The sequence below is a fragment of the Capricornis sumatraensis genome, chromosome 20 (genome assembly GCF_032405125.1).
Source record: "Capricornis sumatraensis isolate serow.1 chromosome 20, serow.2, whole genome shotgun sequence".
NCBI classification, from domain to species: Eukaryota; Metazoa; Chordata; class Mammalia; order Artiodactyla; family Bovidae; genus Capricornis; species Capricornis sumatraensis.
In genome coordinates this window covers 69,845,159-69,861,393 of record NC_091088.1, presented here as the reverse complement: position 1 = coordinate 69,861,393, position 16,235 = coordinate 69,845,159, and the positions used below count along the sequence as shown (strand labels likewise).

Genomic DNA, 16,235 nt, shown 5'->3' with positions numbered 1-16,235 from the left:
CCTAGGCTGCTATTTCCTCTGCGCTGCCTAACAGCCCATGACGCCTCTGTTCCCTATCCTTGCTGCACTCCCAGCCTTCTGGCTACTCCCTGCCCCTGCTCTGACATTTATTCCTATGTTCATTCCTCATGTTATAACACAGCTCCAAAACCACGCACCATGAACCTCGGGGGCGGGAAGTCCAAATCCCTACTCTCTGTTAAAGTACAAAAGAGAGGGAGTTTTGTGAGTACCTGCCATAAGCCAAATGGAAGAAACATATGTTTCTATCCCATTACCCACTGGGGGTACTCAGACGGGGGCGGGGTACTAGATCAAAACCGGGAAAAGAAACCAGAATAAGTCAGAAAGAACATAATTTCCCGGTTACAGGCGACCCCTGAGCCTTATAAACGCCAATTACGGCCTCTCCTAAAACCTCCCTCTGGCAACCAACACCTTACCTGCCTTCTCAACTCTTCCTTCCAATTCTTCCAGTACACACCACACACATCCCAGTGCTGGACATGCATGTCAGTGTCTCCCTCACCACACATAGCAATTCCTTTACCTTCAACCTGGCTGTCACAGGGCAACTATACCGCCCCTTCCCAGCAAAAAACTACACAACTCATTGGGCCAGTCTCTGACAATGTCCACTCTCAGCCTCTTCAAACCTAACCTGTATTAACTACTCTAGTCCCAACTACACTGGTCTTACAAACTCCCCTCCCTCCTTCTGTCCCACTTGGGTTCTCTGGAAGAGCACAAATAATTGCACCAATCCGGGAATCTTCATTCTCTGCGGGACCTATGCATATTCATTTCTCCCCTCGGACCCCCCTGGACCTTGCATCTTGGTCTTCCTGACCCTGGGCCTAACATTCCTCAAAGAAGAAGAGGTGGAACAAATAGTCTACCCCCAAGGGGAACTTTCCCATGGGAAAAGACAGCTGTCATAGCCCCCCTCCTGATGGGGACTGGCAGAGCAGCAGCCCTAGGCACCGGCATTGGAGGCATCTCAACCTCTGCCCATTTCTACTACAAGCTGTCCCAAGAACTTAATGAAGACATGGAGCAGGTAGTGGAGTCCTTCGTTTCAATCCAAAGCCAAATTAACTCATTAGCTTCTGTGGCCCTACAAAATAGGTGAGCCCTGGACCTTCTCACTGCAGAAAAGGGAGGGACCTGCCTTTTCCTAGGAGAGGACTACTGCTATTTTGTTAATGAAACGGGCATAGTCCAGGGTAGAGTCAAAGAAGTTAGAGACAGAATTGAATGCCGCAGAAAAGAGTTACAAAATATCTACAGTCCCCAAAACCTGTTCCAACAGGCCCTCCCTTGGTCGCTCCCTTTCCTGGGACCACTGGTACTCATCATTCTGTTCCTCTTATTTGGACCCTGTCCCTTCAATCTCTTTCAAAGGTTTCTCCAAGAACAGATTTGGGCCATCTCTTGAGATCAGGTCAAGACCATTCTTCTCGAGAGCCTCACCCCAAGCTCAGAAAAAGGAGACCGTGGGCCCTAGGACGATCCTCCATTCCAGACCGAAAATCATCGCCCATATCCGGTAGGAAGTAGCCAGAGAGATACGGTGCCCTTTTCCCCATTTTTTTATGATTTCACGGTCTGGAATGAGGGAGTCTTTTGGGCCTAGAAAAGAAAACAACAGTCTCAAAGGCCCTTGCTGAATCATCTAACTTCGGAGAAAACAAAACAGAACTTTAGGTCCTGCCCTGATGCTCCAGGCCGGTTGCATCTATCTGGGACTTATCACCCCCTCTCCAGAAACCTTCCTCCCCCTACACCTGCCCAGAAGACTTATCACCCCCTGCCCAACTACAAATGCCATCTCAGCTAAAGCATACCCAAAACATCCCGCCTGATTAACATTTCCCTTATCACTTCCATAAACCTCCCTATAAATATGGAGCCTCCCTGATCCCTCTCAGCGCTCAGCTGGTCGTTAGGCCAACTGTCGCCCCTCCTTGCCTGAATAAAGGTAACCTACTTCTGTTGAGGTCGTCTTTCTTTTTTTTGCCTCTGCCCAAACTATACCTTACACACTGCACCACAAGGGAAGTCCCAAGTACTTCTTTATTTTCGAAGGCAAGGATATTTCCTTGGCTTATGTTAAACTTTTCCAGCTCTAACCTAGAAGTGGCCTCTTATCTAAGGAGTTCTCATTCTTTTTACTGAAATATTGTATTCATAAGCCAATAATTGGACATTAAATATGTTCACAGCTGCTGGAATATGTCTGCATTCTAGGCTGTCACTGAATAGATAGGGGGTATGTTCATATGTAAACATTTCTACATACACTGAAATTCTTTGTCTGTATTTAAACTAACAAAGATTTCACAAGATTAGATATTTAAAAGGGCTCTTAGGGTTTCAATAGCATACCCAAGAAAGGTGTTTTTTTTTTTTTTTACAGGCAATGATAAAGTATCATAAGAGAAAAAGAGCACAATACGAAAACTACAACCAATAAAAGAACAAATGGATAAGTTGTATTTCATGAAAGTTAAGAAATTCTACTCTAGGGAAGATACTGTTAAGGAAACCAAAGCCACAGACTTAGAGGAAATATTGGTAAAGTATATATCAAATGAGTCATTTGCATCCAGAATATATTAAGAAATTGCAAGACAGTTCTTTTAATAGTAGGCAAAAAACTTTGATCAGATAATTCACTAAAGAAATGATGGCAAATACACAGGAAGAAATACTGAACACCAAGTCACTAGGGAAATGCAAATTTAAATCACAATGAAATACTTCTAGACATTCCCTAGAATTGCTAAAAATATATGGCCAATATTTTACATACAAAACTCAGCAAAGATATGAAGAAACTGGAAAAGAAACACACTCCAGGAAATGTGAAATGGTATAACCATTTAGAATACAAGGTGGCAAATTCTTTAAAAAATTAAATATTTGCATCAGTTTCCAGCATGACAGTGTGAGGAGCTTTGCAGGCCTGCTTCCCAGGGAAATGGGTGAAAATTATAAAAACATCATTTAAAGCCTCTGAAAGTGATCTGAAGGATATACAGCAAATGAAGAAACATTTACTTAAGAAAATCTAATACTCAGGTAGAAAAGCAAGGGTCAGTCACATTTGAACCTTGCAAGACTTTTCTCCACTGTGAACTTTCTGGTGCTGTACAAGGTTGAAACGCTGGCTAAATGATTTCCCACAACTGCTGCACTCATAAGGCATTTCTCCAGTGTGAATCCTCCGATGCTTAACAAGGCTGGAGCTGTGGCGGAAAAATTTCCCACATTCTCTGCACCCATAAGGTCTTGCTCCAGTGTGAACTCTCTGGTGTTTAACAAGGCTAGAATTCTCACTAAAGAATCTTCCACATTCACTGCACTTAAAAGGCTTTTCTCCAGTGTGAACTTTTCGGTGTTGCACAAGGCTCGAGCTTTGGCTAAAAAATTTCCCACATTCGCTGCATTCATAAGGCCTTTCTCCAGTGTGAACTCTCCAGTGATTAATAAGGCTTGACTTGTGGCTATAGAATTTCCCACATTCACTGCACTTATAAGGTCTTTCTCCAGTGTGAACTCTCTGATGCTTCATGAGGCTTGAGTTAAAGCTAAAGAACTTCCCACATTCACTGCACTCATAAGGCCTTACTCCAGTGTGGATTCTGTGATGCTGAACAAGTGTGGAATTGTGCCTGAAAGCTTTTCCACATTCGCTGCATTTAAAAGGCTTTTCTCCAGTGTGGACTCTCCGGTGTTGAATGAGGTCAGCATTGCGGCTAAAGGATTTTCCACATTCACTACACCCGTAAGGCCTTTCACCAGTGTGAACTATTTGGTGTATAAAAAGGTTGGATTTATGGCTGAATAATTTCCCACATTCACTGCATTCATAAGGCTTTTCTCCCGTGTGTAGTCTCTGGTGCTGAACAAGTAAGTATTTCTGACCAAAGGCTTTCCCACACTCACTACACCTGTAATGCCTTTTCCCAGGGGGAACGCCCTCTCCACTTTTCGTGCTCCTACATGGCTCGCCTCCACTAGGAGCCGCCTGAGGTTTGGGAAGACCAGAGCTTCCTGGGAAGACCTTCCCATTCTCCTCATGCTCTTCTCTTGAGGGTTTCTCTCCAGAGTTCAGGTTCTGGTGTTGGTAAAGGTTTGCTCTGTCCACTTCTACACAACCACTCTGCTCAGAAGGTGCCTCGTCAGCCTCTGCTCCACACCAACAACCTGCAAGTGCAGAAATGCTGATGAAGTGTCTGTGAGTACATAGACTTTGGCAGGACAGGACAGCACCCTCACACGTGTCTGACACAGGCAGTAAGGGGTTCCTGGGACCCTTCTTAGTTGTCACCTTTGTTGCAACGTGCCTTCAGTGGCAAAACCCAAATCTTCCAGTGACCTTTAGCATCGCCACAACTTAGGTGGCAAGTGTCACCCATCACAGTGAGCATTGCTAAGGATGTTGAGATACCACAGCATCAGCTGTACTGTAACCTGTGAAGCTCCCTATTTCCGGCTGTGTCAGCATCCCAACCCACAGGCTGGAGCACCCTGCCCAGGTGCACTGGTGTAAGGAGGCTGGTCCCCTGCACAAGCAGCCCTTCTTGTCCTCCCCTGAGTGTGACCTAATTATGTTCAAATGCACCCATAAAATGCCATTGTGCCTTTTCTGGTACTTTCCCCACCAACAAAGGCACCTGCTAACCGGTCCTCACCCTCCGCTTCTCCCTGCTTGCTGGAGCCCACTCCGTCCAGTGTGACCCCCGCTTCCCTCTCGACAGGTAGGGACGACCTCTTTGGACCTGTGAGCACAATCAACTGTTTGTTTGTTTGTTTTTTCTTAGGCTCTCCTGTGTTTCCTCTCATGGCACAGCTGACTAGCCAGGTCATAAAACAGTAGAAAATGAGGCCACTGTCAGCGAGCACTGCAGAGTGGAAGAGAGGGCAGGTGACAGCCCTGGCAGCTGAGGGAAAAAAGATGGAAATCAGCCTTGGCCCCTTGTCTGATACCAAAGCATAAGGGCCTCCTGAGGAGATTCCTGGTGTGAACTCATCCCTGGGTTCACCCCGACGCTCCGCCACCTCCCTCCATGTACCTGCTGCTGTGGGTGTGGTTGAGACTCCCCCGGTAGGCACACAGGGCTCCCCACGCTGCTCCAGCTGAGTCATGTCATGGTTCCTGGACGATGTGAGTCCTACAGAAGGAACAAGGCAGGAGGGTCAAAATGACCCACTCCTCAGTAGCCCACAGGAACTCAGGCTGAGCGTAACCAACAAGAAGGTTGGAAAAAGATGCTGCAGAAACATCCCGGTCAAGCAGTGGCCAGGTCAGCGCCTCAGTTCCTGACACAGGCAGATCCCCTATCAGCCAAAAGAGGAGGGCCAAAGTGGGGGTGTTGGACTGCCATGGATCTCTTTGGCATCACCAGGCCAGGGAGAGTCCAGTAGCGTAGGATCCATCTGATCGCAAGACTTGGGATCCCCAAACCCATTCCTGCACAACCATGGAGCAGCTTGGGGACAGAAGTGGGTGGTGCACCCAGGCTTGGCTGTTATACCTACTCTAGGACCCAAGAAAGGATGCAGTACCCACAGACCAGCTTTGGGAGGGATGGACCTGCCCTTGGAGAGGGGAGGAGCTATAGGGTGCAAGGACCTTACCGAGAGAGGCCATCAGTGAGAAGGTCTCCAGCATCACCCCATGGTACAAGAGCCTCTGGGCCTCATCAAGGAGCCCCCACTCCTCCCAGGAGAAGTAGACAGCCACGTCCTCAAAGGTCACTTGGCCCTGCCATGATGGGGATGGTTCAGTTTACATGCCTTCTTTCCTGGGATTCTAACCCTCCTCCCGAGCTCCCCACTTCAGTGGAGATACCAGACCCTGGTGCTGCTGATGCCCGCCCTCCTGGCCACCCCAGTGATCACCATGTTCTGTTCTCAGCAACAACAGGTGGGGGACAGGTGTCGTCTGAGCTCTGGTGCTGACCTACAGAGCCTCACCCTTCTGCAAGACAATTCACCCAAGATCCTTTAGACTGTGGTGAACCACCAAAATTCAGTCCCCTTCTCCTTTCACCCCAGTACAAGGGCCTGGGGCCACTGGCTGGCGCTCTCCCAACATGCATATTGTTCTTCACACCACACCTCCCTCATGGCCCTGACCCTACTTGGCCCTTACCCTGGCTTCATCCTCAGCATCTTGAAACCTGGAGATCTCAGGTACACTCAGCCCTCTTCCATTCTGTGCTACAAAGCAGCCTCCTGACCAGTCTCAGCATCCTCTGACACTTGCTCAAAGCCCAGGTCGACCTGTCTCACATCATGCCCACCAACAGTCCCAGGGGACCCCGTGTGACTTTGTGCTGACTTCCAGGTCCTCGCAGCCATAAGAACAAGAGCCTGGGGAACCCACAGCTGGATGAATCAGCAGTAGCACCAGCTTTGCTCTCATCTCCCTGCCTGGTCTCCACCTACATCTCAGGTCCACGCCCCACGGAAATCTGGCCTCCAGCCAGATCCTCCTGACCCCTACAATGCCTCCCCACCATGACCACCACACTCCCCTCGTGTGTGTCTATGAAACCCAGCACCCCATCCGGCAAGAGACCCAGTCATCAGCCCCACCCTCCCCTCCCTTGTTACCTAATGCACTGCCACGGGTCCTGAAGGTGCCCCCTGCCAAATCTGATCACAGCTCCATCCTGGCCCATCCATTCATCCACACTGTGGGTGAATCCAATCTGAACCCTTCACCTGAACTCCAGCCTGTGTGTCCAGGTGCCCAGGGGAGGAATCCACTCAAGGATTTCTGGATTCAACAGCCAGAACCTAACTCCCTATTCCCAGTGATAATTCCTCTTGCCACCGACTTGGACGTGGTGGCACTTCCCTCCTTCTGGCTAGTGAGGCCAAACATCTCAGAATCACCTGACACTTCCTCTTTTCTCTCCCAACCTTCCACATCAGAGAGCCTGCTCAGACCTACTTGAAAGAACAAACTCACACTCCTAACATGTTGCCCACCTCCACTGCCACTACTCTGGCCCATCTACCACCACCCTCACCTGGGCTAGTAGCCTCCTCCCTGGGCGCCCTACCACTCAACTGACTGCTTATTAAGCCTGGCTCAGATCAGTTCCTTCCTCTGCTCTAAACCTCCTGTGGCTCCCACCACCCTCTGAATTGAGGCACACCTCTGGAGACCACCATTCCAGGTCTAACTTCTGCTGCTTGCTGTTTCCTCCACAAATGAGGGGGACCTAAGTTTGCTGGGCATTCCCAGCTCAACCTCACCTCTAATATTTTCTAACAATCACCGTGAATGGACTCTCTTCTAGGCTTCATGCCACTGGCTGCCAGAAATGGGAACCAAACCATATGATTCCTGGTCTGCACTCAGGGACCTGATCTTGGATGACCACCTTTCAGGGATCTTAGATGGCACAGTGAGGAGCATAGCAGGTAAAACAAGTCCCAGAACGCTACAATGCTGGAGCCCAAGCAAGTGGGAGGTGAAAAGGGTAAGGATCCAGGACACCTATCATTTACCTCTTCATGGTCTGGAAGCCACTCCGCAGCCACAGCAACCTATGGAAAAGCCAGGCCATGAGAAGAAGGCAATAATATTGGGCCCAAACAGCTCAACCAAGGTACCTCAGTCCTCGGTGATGCATGCCTCTTAACAGCTGTGTAATCTTGGACAAATACTCGACCTCCCTGTGAAGTGTTGTGATCTGTCAAATGTGGATAATAATGATGTCCACCCAAGAGGGCTATTGTTTGCTCATTTCTATGCATCAGGTTCTAACTATCGACTCTCACTGTCCTCATAAGTGATGCTTCTGTCAGCATTTCCTGGTTGGTATTAAAAATGTACTTTTTCAACATGCCTTTTAACTAAGAAAATACAATATTGAAGATGTTTGATTTAATCAAATGCTTATCAGGATATTGGTATTTCAACTAATTATTATATGTTAGCTTGTTAAAGCTGCATTGTCTTAACTGCCTATGTGTGCATGCATATACATACATATTTATGTACATATGTATATATGTATTTTCACCAGTTAGTGTTAAATGAGTATTTATTCATAAACTCACAAGATAAGAAACTAGGGGATTAGGCTTGAGAAAACTGAGTAGCTACTAGTCCAACTGGCAACTGGCTGCCTGGTATACACCCTCCCGGAGGGAAGCCTGCTAGAGGCCTTTCCACTTGAGCAGCTACTCAGGCCTCCTGTCCTAAAAGCTGGGGGAACTTAGGCATCAAAGGAGATGCCCTACTAGCCTACCTGAGTGTTCTTTTTCTCCACAAGGGGGAAAGAGGGCCTGCTGAGCCTGGAGTGGCAAATCTACACCACTGACCATCTCAGTCTCCAGCCCAGACCTGGGTCCGCTAACCATTCCTCCATACCAGCCAGAAACACTTTGGAGCACAGGAATCCACCCCTCTGGAGGCGGCCCACCCTACAGGCTCATCTGAAATAAAAACCTGAACATTCTTCCTTCTAAATATAAGCCCCAGTCCATGCCACGGACCAGGCCACCCTCCACCATCCCTTGGATATCTCCAGCCCAGATCCCTCCCTGGAACCCCGGAACCCCTCAGGTGAGCGAGCAAGTTGCCCATGTGACACCTCCACTGTGGGAAACCTCAGGGTTACCACGTCCAAAATCCAACTCCCAATCTTTTCCCTGAAACCTGCTCCCTGCAAACCAAAAAACAGGTTCGTCCTTCCTTCCCTACATTTTCACAGCCACAGCCGGTGCGGCAGGAAATCCTGTCTGTCCCGCTTTTAAAGCCTGTGAGAGACCTGATCATTTCTCCCCACTCTGGCCACCAGCGGCTACAGTCCAGAGCCCACCAGCACTCCACGGTATTTACTTCGTCACAGGTCTTCCAGTCTCCACTCACACTCTCATCACCCCTACCCCTGTCTCTTTTTCCCTGCGAAGACTTTGGACAATTTTGACACACAGATTGAGCCTCTCCTCTTCACAACCCTCCCTGGCCACTGGCGGCCGCACAATGAAGGCCCAGCTGCTGCGGCTGCCTTGTCCCATGCGACTCATCCTCTCATGCGGTTGCGTGCAGACTCCAGACAAATCTCAAGTTTAATACTCTCAGTTCAGTTACTGTTTCAAGGCTTTGATCGTGCCGGTCCCGAGGCCCGTAACCCTTTCCCACGTCCCATCATACTGGCTGACAGAAATACGGCCTCTCACCCACGATCTCCTTACAGACCTGGACCCAGGGGCCTGAGCAGGGGACGATCAAGGGCGGGGGGTGGGGAGCCTTTATCGTCTAGCCGGGCGACGGCGGTGAGAGACCGGAGGACGAACATTTACCTCAGGCGGGACTTTCAGAGCGGCCGCTGCCATCGGACTCTGTGGGCGGAGCAGGGCCAGGAGCTGTGGACCAGGGCGGGCCCCACGCATCCCTGTCACGGAATCGGAATCGGGTGATTCCCGGGCGCCGCTGCTGAACGTCAGACCCGCATTAGTGCCGAGAAGAGAACGTCAGCCTCCTCTCGCCCCTTCCCGCTCCCGTCACCCTAGTTCAACACCAGCTTTCCGGGGCCTCTCATCAAGCACACAGACCCTGGAGACCCCCAAAAGCGACCGCCCCAACCCCGAAGGCGGAAGTCCCGCCCCGCGGGTTCCAACGGGGAACTATCTGGGCTGGCGGCTGAGCACCGCCCCTCAGGAAGCAGCGCCTGCTGGGTAATGTAGTCCACTCGCCGCCAAACCTGCAGGAAGTGGACCGGTAATGGGGCGGGGCTGGCGCAGCCGTTTGCTCGGGCCAGTTACCGCATAGCCCTTACCTCGTAATCGTTACCGCGAGACAGCTGTGGGGACTGTTAGCTCCAAACCTAGGTAGGGCGGTTAGAGGTCCTGCTGGGCCAACCGGCCAGGTGCTGGTCCACTGGTGGAGAGTGTGGCAAAGGGTGGCTTTCTCCTGGGGACACTCCAGGACTCATGGCCTTTTGGCTGCGGGTGAGCTGAGGGGCACTGTTGGGGGGAGGCAGGGGCCGTGTCCTGCGGAGCTCCAGAGCCCTTGCCACCGTGGCCCACTGGTGGGACTAGGTCTTCAAGCAACGAGGAACCTCTCTGCCATCCCTGCCTCCGTGACCTGGTGGCAGCAGCAGTGTGCATGGGTTGCAGTCCGCAGGACCTGGGACGCACGTACACTCCACTCCCGTTGGGGCATCTGAGGAGCCTGAGAGCTAGTTGGGTCCTGGGCACCTGGCTCCCTCAGTGATGATAGCTGTGCTGAGGCTTGGGACCTGACCTTGAGTGCACTGCCTGCTAAAACCTGCCTCTGTTGCCCAGCCTGGACACTGGCAGGAGGACCCAGATTGGGCGCTGGATGAATGTTCCCTGACAGGATTATGGGCCCAAGCAGGAACTCTCCACTCATCAGCCAGGACCTAGACCTTGGAGGGTGAAAGTTGTGCCCTGGGCTCTTGCCCTTTCTTGTCCTAACAGAGAATTTATTCATCTGATATAGGTTTATAGAAATATCATTTGACCGTGACTTGATCTCAAGAACAAGTGATCTGAAACCAAAAGTTTGCAACAACTGTCAGGTTGGTTTATTTCTCTTCCTCAATTCTTGTCTCGTCACAAGAAAAATTTGGAGCAATGGACCAAAAGGTGTAGAACAGACAAGTTACAGCCTGGTTCAAGCTCAGAGAGATTTTTTATTAGTTTCACACTCCCGAAGGAGTCGTCCTCATCCTTCCAGTCAAGCCCTCTTGGCTTTCCCCTTTTATACTTCCAGCTTTCTCCTTTTTAGGCATCAGTGAACTAAAATGGACTGGAATGGACAAATTTAATTCAAATGACCATTATATCTACTGCTGTGGGCAAGAAGCCCTTAAAAGAAATGGAGTAGCCCTTATAGTCAACAAAAGAGTCTGAAATGCAGCACTTGGGTGCAATCTCAAAAATAAAAGAATGATCTTAGTTCATTTTCAAGGCAAACCATTCAATATCACAGAATCCAAGTCTATGCCCCAACCACTAATGCCAAAGAAGCTGAAGGTGAATGGTTCTATGAAGGCCTATAACACCTAGAACTAACACCCAAAAAAAGATGTCCTTTTCATTATAGGGGACTGGAATGCAAAAATAGGAAGTCAAGAGATACCTGGAGTAACAGGCAAATTTGGCCCTGGAGTACAAAATGAAACAGGGCAAAGGCTAACAGTTTTCCCAAGAGAACGCATTGGTCATAGCAAACACCCTCTTCCAACAACACAAGAGACGACTCTACACATGGACATCACCAGATGGTCAGTACCAAAATCAGATTGATTATATTCTTTGCAGCCATAGATGGAGAAGCTCTATACAGTCAGCAAAAACAAGACTGGAAGCCGACTGTGGCTCAGATCAAGAATTCCTTATTGCCAAATTGAAACTTAAATTGAAGAAAGTATGGAAAATCACTAGGCCATTCAGGTATGACCTAGGTCAAATCCCTTACCATTATACAGTGCAAGTGACAAATAGATTGAAGGAATTAAATCTGATAGAGTGCCTGAAGAACTGTGGACAGAGGTTTGTAACATTGTACAGGAGGCAGTGATCAAAACCATCCCCAAGAAAAATAAATGAAAAAAGGCAAAATGATTGCCTGAGGAGGACTGACAAACAGCTGAGAAAAGAAGATAAGCTAAAGGCAAAGGAGAAAAGGAAAGATATACCCATTTGAATGCAGAGTTCCAAAGAATAGCAGGGAGAGAGAAGAAAGCCTTCATAAGTGAATAATGCAAAGAAACAGAGGAAAACAATAGAATGGGAAGACTAGAGAACTCTTCGAGAAAATTAGAGCTACCAAGGCAGCATTTTCATGCAAAGAAGGGCACAACGAGCGAAATGAACAGTATGGACCTAACAGAAGCAGAAGACATTAAGGAGAGGTGGCAAGAATACACAGGACTATACAAAATAAATAAATAAATAACGGTCTTAAAGACCCAGGCAAGAGAGACCCAAGTAAGATGGTAGGTGTTGCAAGAGGGCATCAGAGGGCAGACACACTGAAACCATACTCACAGAAAACTAGTCAATCTAATCACACTAGGACCACAGCCTTGTCTAACTCAATGAAACCAAGCCATGCCTGCGGGGCAACCCAAGACAGGCGGGTCATGGTGGAGAGGTCTGACAGAGCCCGGTCCACTGGAGAAGGGAATGGCAAGCCGCTTCAGTATTCTTGCCTTGAGAACCCCATGAACAGTATGAAAAGGCAAATGATAGGATACCAAAAGAGGAACTCCCCAGGTCATTAGGTGCCCAATATGCTACTGGAGATCAGTGGAGAAATAACTCCAGAAAGAATGAAGGGATGGAGCCAAAGCAAAAACAATACTCAGTTGTGGATGTGACTGGTGATTGAAGCAAGATCCGATGCTATAAAGAGCAATATTGCATAGGAACCTGGAATGTCAGGTCCATGAATCAAGGCAAATTGGAAGTGGTCAAACGAGAGATGGCAAGAGTGAACGTAAACATTCTAGGAATCAGCGAACTAAAATGGACTGGAATGGGCGAATTTAACTCAGATAACCATTATATCTACTACTGCGGGCAGGAATCCCTCAGAAGAAATGGAGTAGCCATCATGGTCAACAAAAGAGTCCGAAATGCAGTACTTGGATGCAATCTCAAAAACGACAGAATGATCTCTGTTCATCTCCAAGGCAAACCATTCAATATCACAGTTATCCAAGTCTATGCCCCAACCAGTAACGCTGAAGAAGCTGAAGTTGAATGGTTCTATGAAGACCTACAAGACCTTTTAGAACTAACACCCCAAAAAGATGTCCTTTTCATGATAGGGGACTGGAATGCAAAAGTAGGAAGTCAAGAAACACCTGGAGTAACAGGCAAATTTGGCCTTGGAATGCGGAATGAACCAGGGCAGAGACTAATCGAGTTTTGCCAAGAAAATGCACTGGTCATAGCAAACACCCTCTTCCAACAACACAAGACAAGACTCTACACATGGACATCACCAGATGGTCAACACTGAAATCAGACTGATTATATTCTATGCAGCCAAAGATGGAGAAGCTCTATACAGTCAACAAAAACAAGACCGGGAGCTGACTGTGGCTCAGATCATGAACTCCTTATTACCAAATTCAGACTCAAATTGAAGAAACCAGGGAAAACCACTAGACCATTCAGGTATGACCTAAATCAAATCCCTTATGATTATACAGTGGAAATGAGAAATAGATTTAAGGGCCTAGATCTGATAGAGTGCCTGATGAACTATGGAATGAGGTTCATGACATTGTACAGGGGACAGGGATCAAGACCATCCCCATGGAAAAGAAATGGAAAAAACCAAAATGGCTGTCTGGGGAGGCCTTACAAATAGCTGTGAAAAGAAGAGAGGCGAAAGCAAAGGAGAAAAGGAAAAATATAAGCATCTGAATGCAGAGTTCCAAAGAATAGCAAGAAGAGATAAGAAAGCCTTCTTCAACAATCAATGCCAAGAAATAGAGGAAAACAACAGAATGGGAAAGACTAGAGATCTCTTCAAGAACATTAGAGATACCAAGGGAACATTTCATGCAAGGATCGGCTCGATAAAGGACAGAAATGGTCTGGACCTAACAGAAGCAGAAGATATTAAGAAGAGGTGGCAAGAATACACGGAAGAACTGTACAAAAAAGATCTTCATGACCAAGATAATCATGATGATGTGATCACTAATCTAGAGCCAGACATCTTGGAAAGTGAAGTCAAGTGGGCCTTAGAAAGCATCACTACGAACAAAGCTAGTGGAGGTGATGGAATTCCAGTTGAGCTATTTCAAATCCTGAAAGATGATGCTGTGAAAGTGCTGCACTCAATATGCCAGCAAGTTTGGAAAACTCAGCAGTGGCCACAGGACTGGAAAAGGTCAGTTTTCATTCCAATTCCAAAGAAAGGCAATGCCAAAGAATGCTCAAACTACCGCACAATTGCACTCATCTCACACGCTAGTAAAGTAATGCTCAAAATTCTCCAAGCCAGGTTTCAGCAATACGTGAACCGTGATCTCCCTGATGTTGAAGCTGGTTTTCGAAAAGGCAGAGGAACCAGAGATCAAATTGCCAACATCTGCTGGATCATGGAAAAAGCAAGAGAGTTCCAGAAAAACATCTATTTCTGCTTTATTGACTATGCCAAAGCCTTTGACTGTGTGGATCACAATAAACTGTGGAAAATCCTGAAAGAGATGGGAATACCAGCCCACCTAACCTGCCTCTTGAGAAATCTGTATGCAGGTCAGGAAGCAACAGTTAGAACTGGACATGGAACAACAGACTTGTTCCAAATAGGAAAAGGGGTATGTCAAGGCTATATATTGTCACCCTGCTTATTTAACTCATATGCAGAATACATTATGAGAAACGCTGGACTGGAAGAAACACAAGCTGGAATCAAGATTGCTGGGAGAAATATCAATAACCTCAGATGTGCAGATGACATCCCCCTTATGGCAGAAAGTGAAGAGGAACTATAAATCCTCTTGATGAAAGTCAAAGAGGAGAGCGAAAGAGTTGGCTTAAAGCTCAACATTCAGAAAATGAAGATCATGGCATCCGGTCCCATCACTTCATGGCAAATAGTTGGGGAAACAGTGGAAACAGTGTCAGACTTTATTTTTGGGGGTTCCAAAATCACTGCAGATGGTGACTGCAGCCATGGAATTAAAAGACGCTTACTGTTTTGAAGGAAAGTTATGACCAACCTAGATAGTATATTCAAAAGCAGAGACATTACTTTGCCAACTAAGGTCCGTCTAGTCAAGGCTATGGTTTTTCATGTGGTCATGTACGGATGTGAGAGTTGGACTGTGAAGAAGGCTGAGTGCCGAAGAATTGATGCTTTTAAACTGTGGTGTTGGAGAAGACTCTTGAGACTCCCTTGGACTGCAATGAGATCCAACCAATCCATTCTAAAGGAGATCAGCCCTGGGATTTCTTTGGAAGGAGTGATACTAAAGCTGAAACTCCAGTACTTTGGACACCTTATGCAAAGAGTTGACTCATTGGAAAAGACTCTGATGCTGAAAGAGATTGGGGGCAGGAGGAGAAGGGGACGACCGAGGATGAGATGGCTGGATGGCATCACGGACTCGATGGACATGAGTCTGAGTGAACTCCAGGAGATGGTGATGGACAGGAAGGCCTGGCGTGCTGTGATTCATGGGGTCGCAAAGAGTCGGACACGACTGAGCGACTGAACTGAACTGAACTAAAGACCCAGATAACCACGATGGTGTGATCAATCACCTAGAGCCAGACATCCTGGAATGCAAAGTCAAGTGGGCCTTAGGAAGCATCACTACGAACAAAGCTAGTGGAGGTGAAGGAATTCAGTTAAGTTCAGTCACTCAGTCATGTCCAACTCTTTGCAACCCCACGTTGCCCTCCCTGTCCATCATCAACTCCCAGAGTTTATTCAAACTCTCATCCCTTGAGTCGGTGATGCCATCCAACCATCTCATCCTGTCGTCCCCTTCTCCTCCTGCCCTCAATCTTTCCCAGCATCAGGGTCTTTTCAAAGTTGAACTATTTCAAATCCTAAAAGATGATGCTGTGAAATTGCTACACTCAATATGCCAGCAAATTTGGAAAAGTCAGCAGTGGCCACAGGACTTAAAGAGGTCAGTTTTCAATCTAACCGCAAAGAAGGGCAATGCCAAAGTATGTTCAAACTACCACACAATTGCACTTATTTCACATGCTAGCAAAATAATACTAAAAATTCTCCAAGCTAGACTTCAACAGTATGTGAAGTGAGAACTGCCAGATGTTCAAGCTGGATTAAGTAAAGGCAGAGGAACCAGAAATCAAATTGGCAACATCCGTTGGATCATAGAAAAATCAAGAGAATTCCAGAAAAACATGTACTTCTGCTTCACTGACTATGCTAAAGCCTTTGACTGTGTGGATCACAACAGACTGTGGAAAATTCTTAAAAGATGGGAATACCAGACCATCTTACCTGCCTCCTGAGAAACGTGTATGAAGGTGAAGAAGCAGCAGAACCAGACATGGAACATCAGACTGGTTCCAAATTGGGAAAGGAGTACATCAAGGCTGTTATTGTGCACCCCCACCCCACCCCACCCCCCGTTTATTTAATTTATATAGAGAGTACAAGACGCGAAATGCCAGGCTGGATGAAGCACAAGCTGGAATCAAGGTTGACAGGAGAAATATCAATAACCTCA

The 16,235-nt window shown here is 47.6% G+C and overlaps 1 protein-coding gene across 5 annotated transcripts in view; it reads right to left on the bottom strand.

The window, feature by feature from the left end:
* Positions 1-2,967: 2,967 nt before the first annotated feature.
* The window catches only part of LOC138097147 (zinc finger protein 773-like), an 80,092-nt gene continuing 66,824 nt past the window's right edge, over positions 2,968-16,235 (bottom strand). The window contains exons 1-5 of one of the 5 annotated variants that reach the window (XM_068993392.1): positions 9,337-9,369; positions 7,534-7,572; positions 6,274-6,276; positions 5,647-5,773; positions 2,968-4,212 (exon numbers count right to left, since the gene is read on the bottom strand). In XM_068993392.1, the coding sequence (XP_068849493.1) occupies positions 3,104-4,212; positions 5,647-5,773; positions 6,274-6,276; positions 7,534-7,572; positions 9,337-9,369 (1,311 nt within the window). In that variant the 3' untranslated portion in view covers positions 2,968-3,103. Of the gene's footprint in view, positions 4,213-5,646; positions 5,774-6,273; positions 6,277-7,533; positions 7,573-8,689; positions 8,693-9,336; positions 9,511-16,235 lie in introns of those variants that run through there. The other 4 variants (XM_068993393.1, XM_068993391.1, XM_068993390.1 and 1 more) reach the window with 4 other exon arrangements.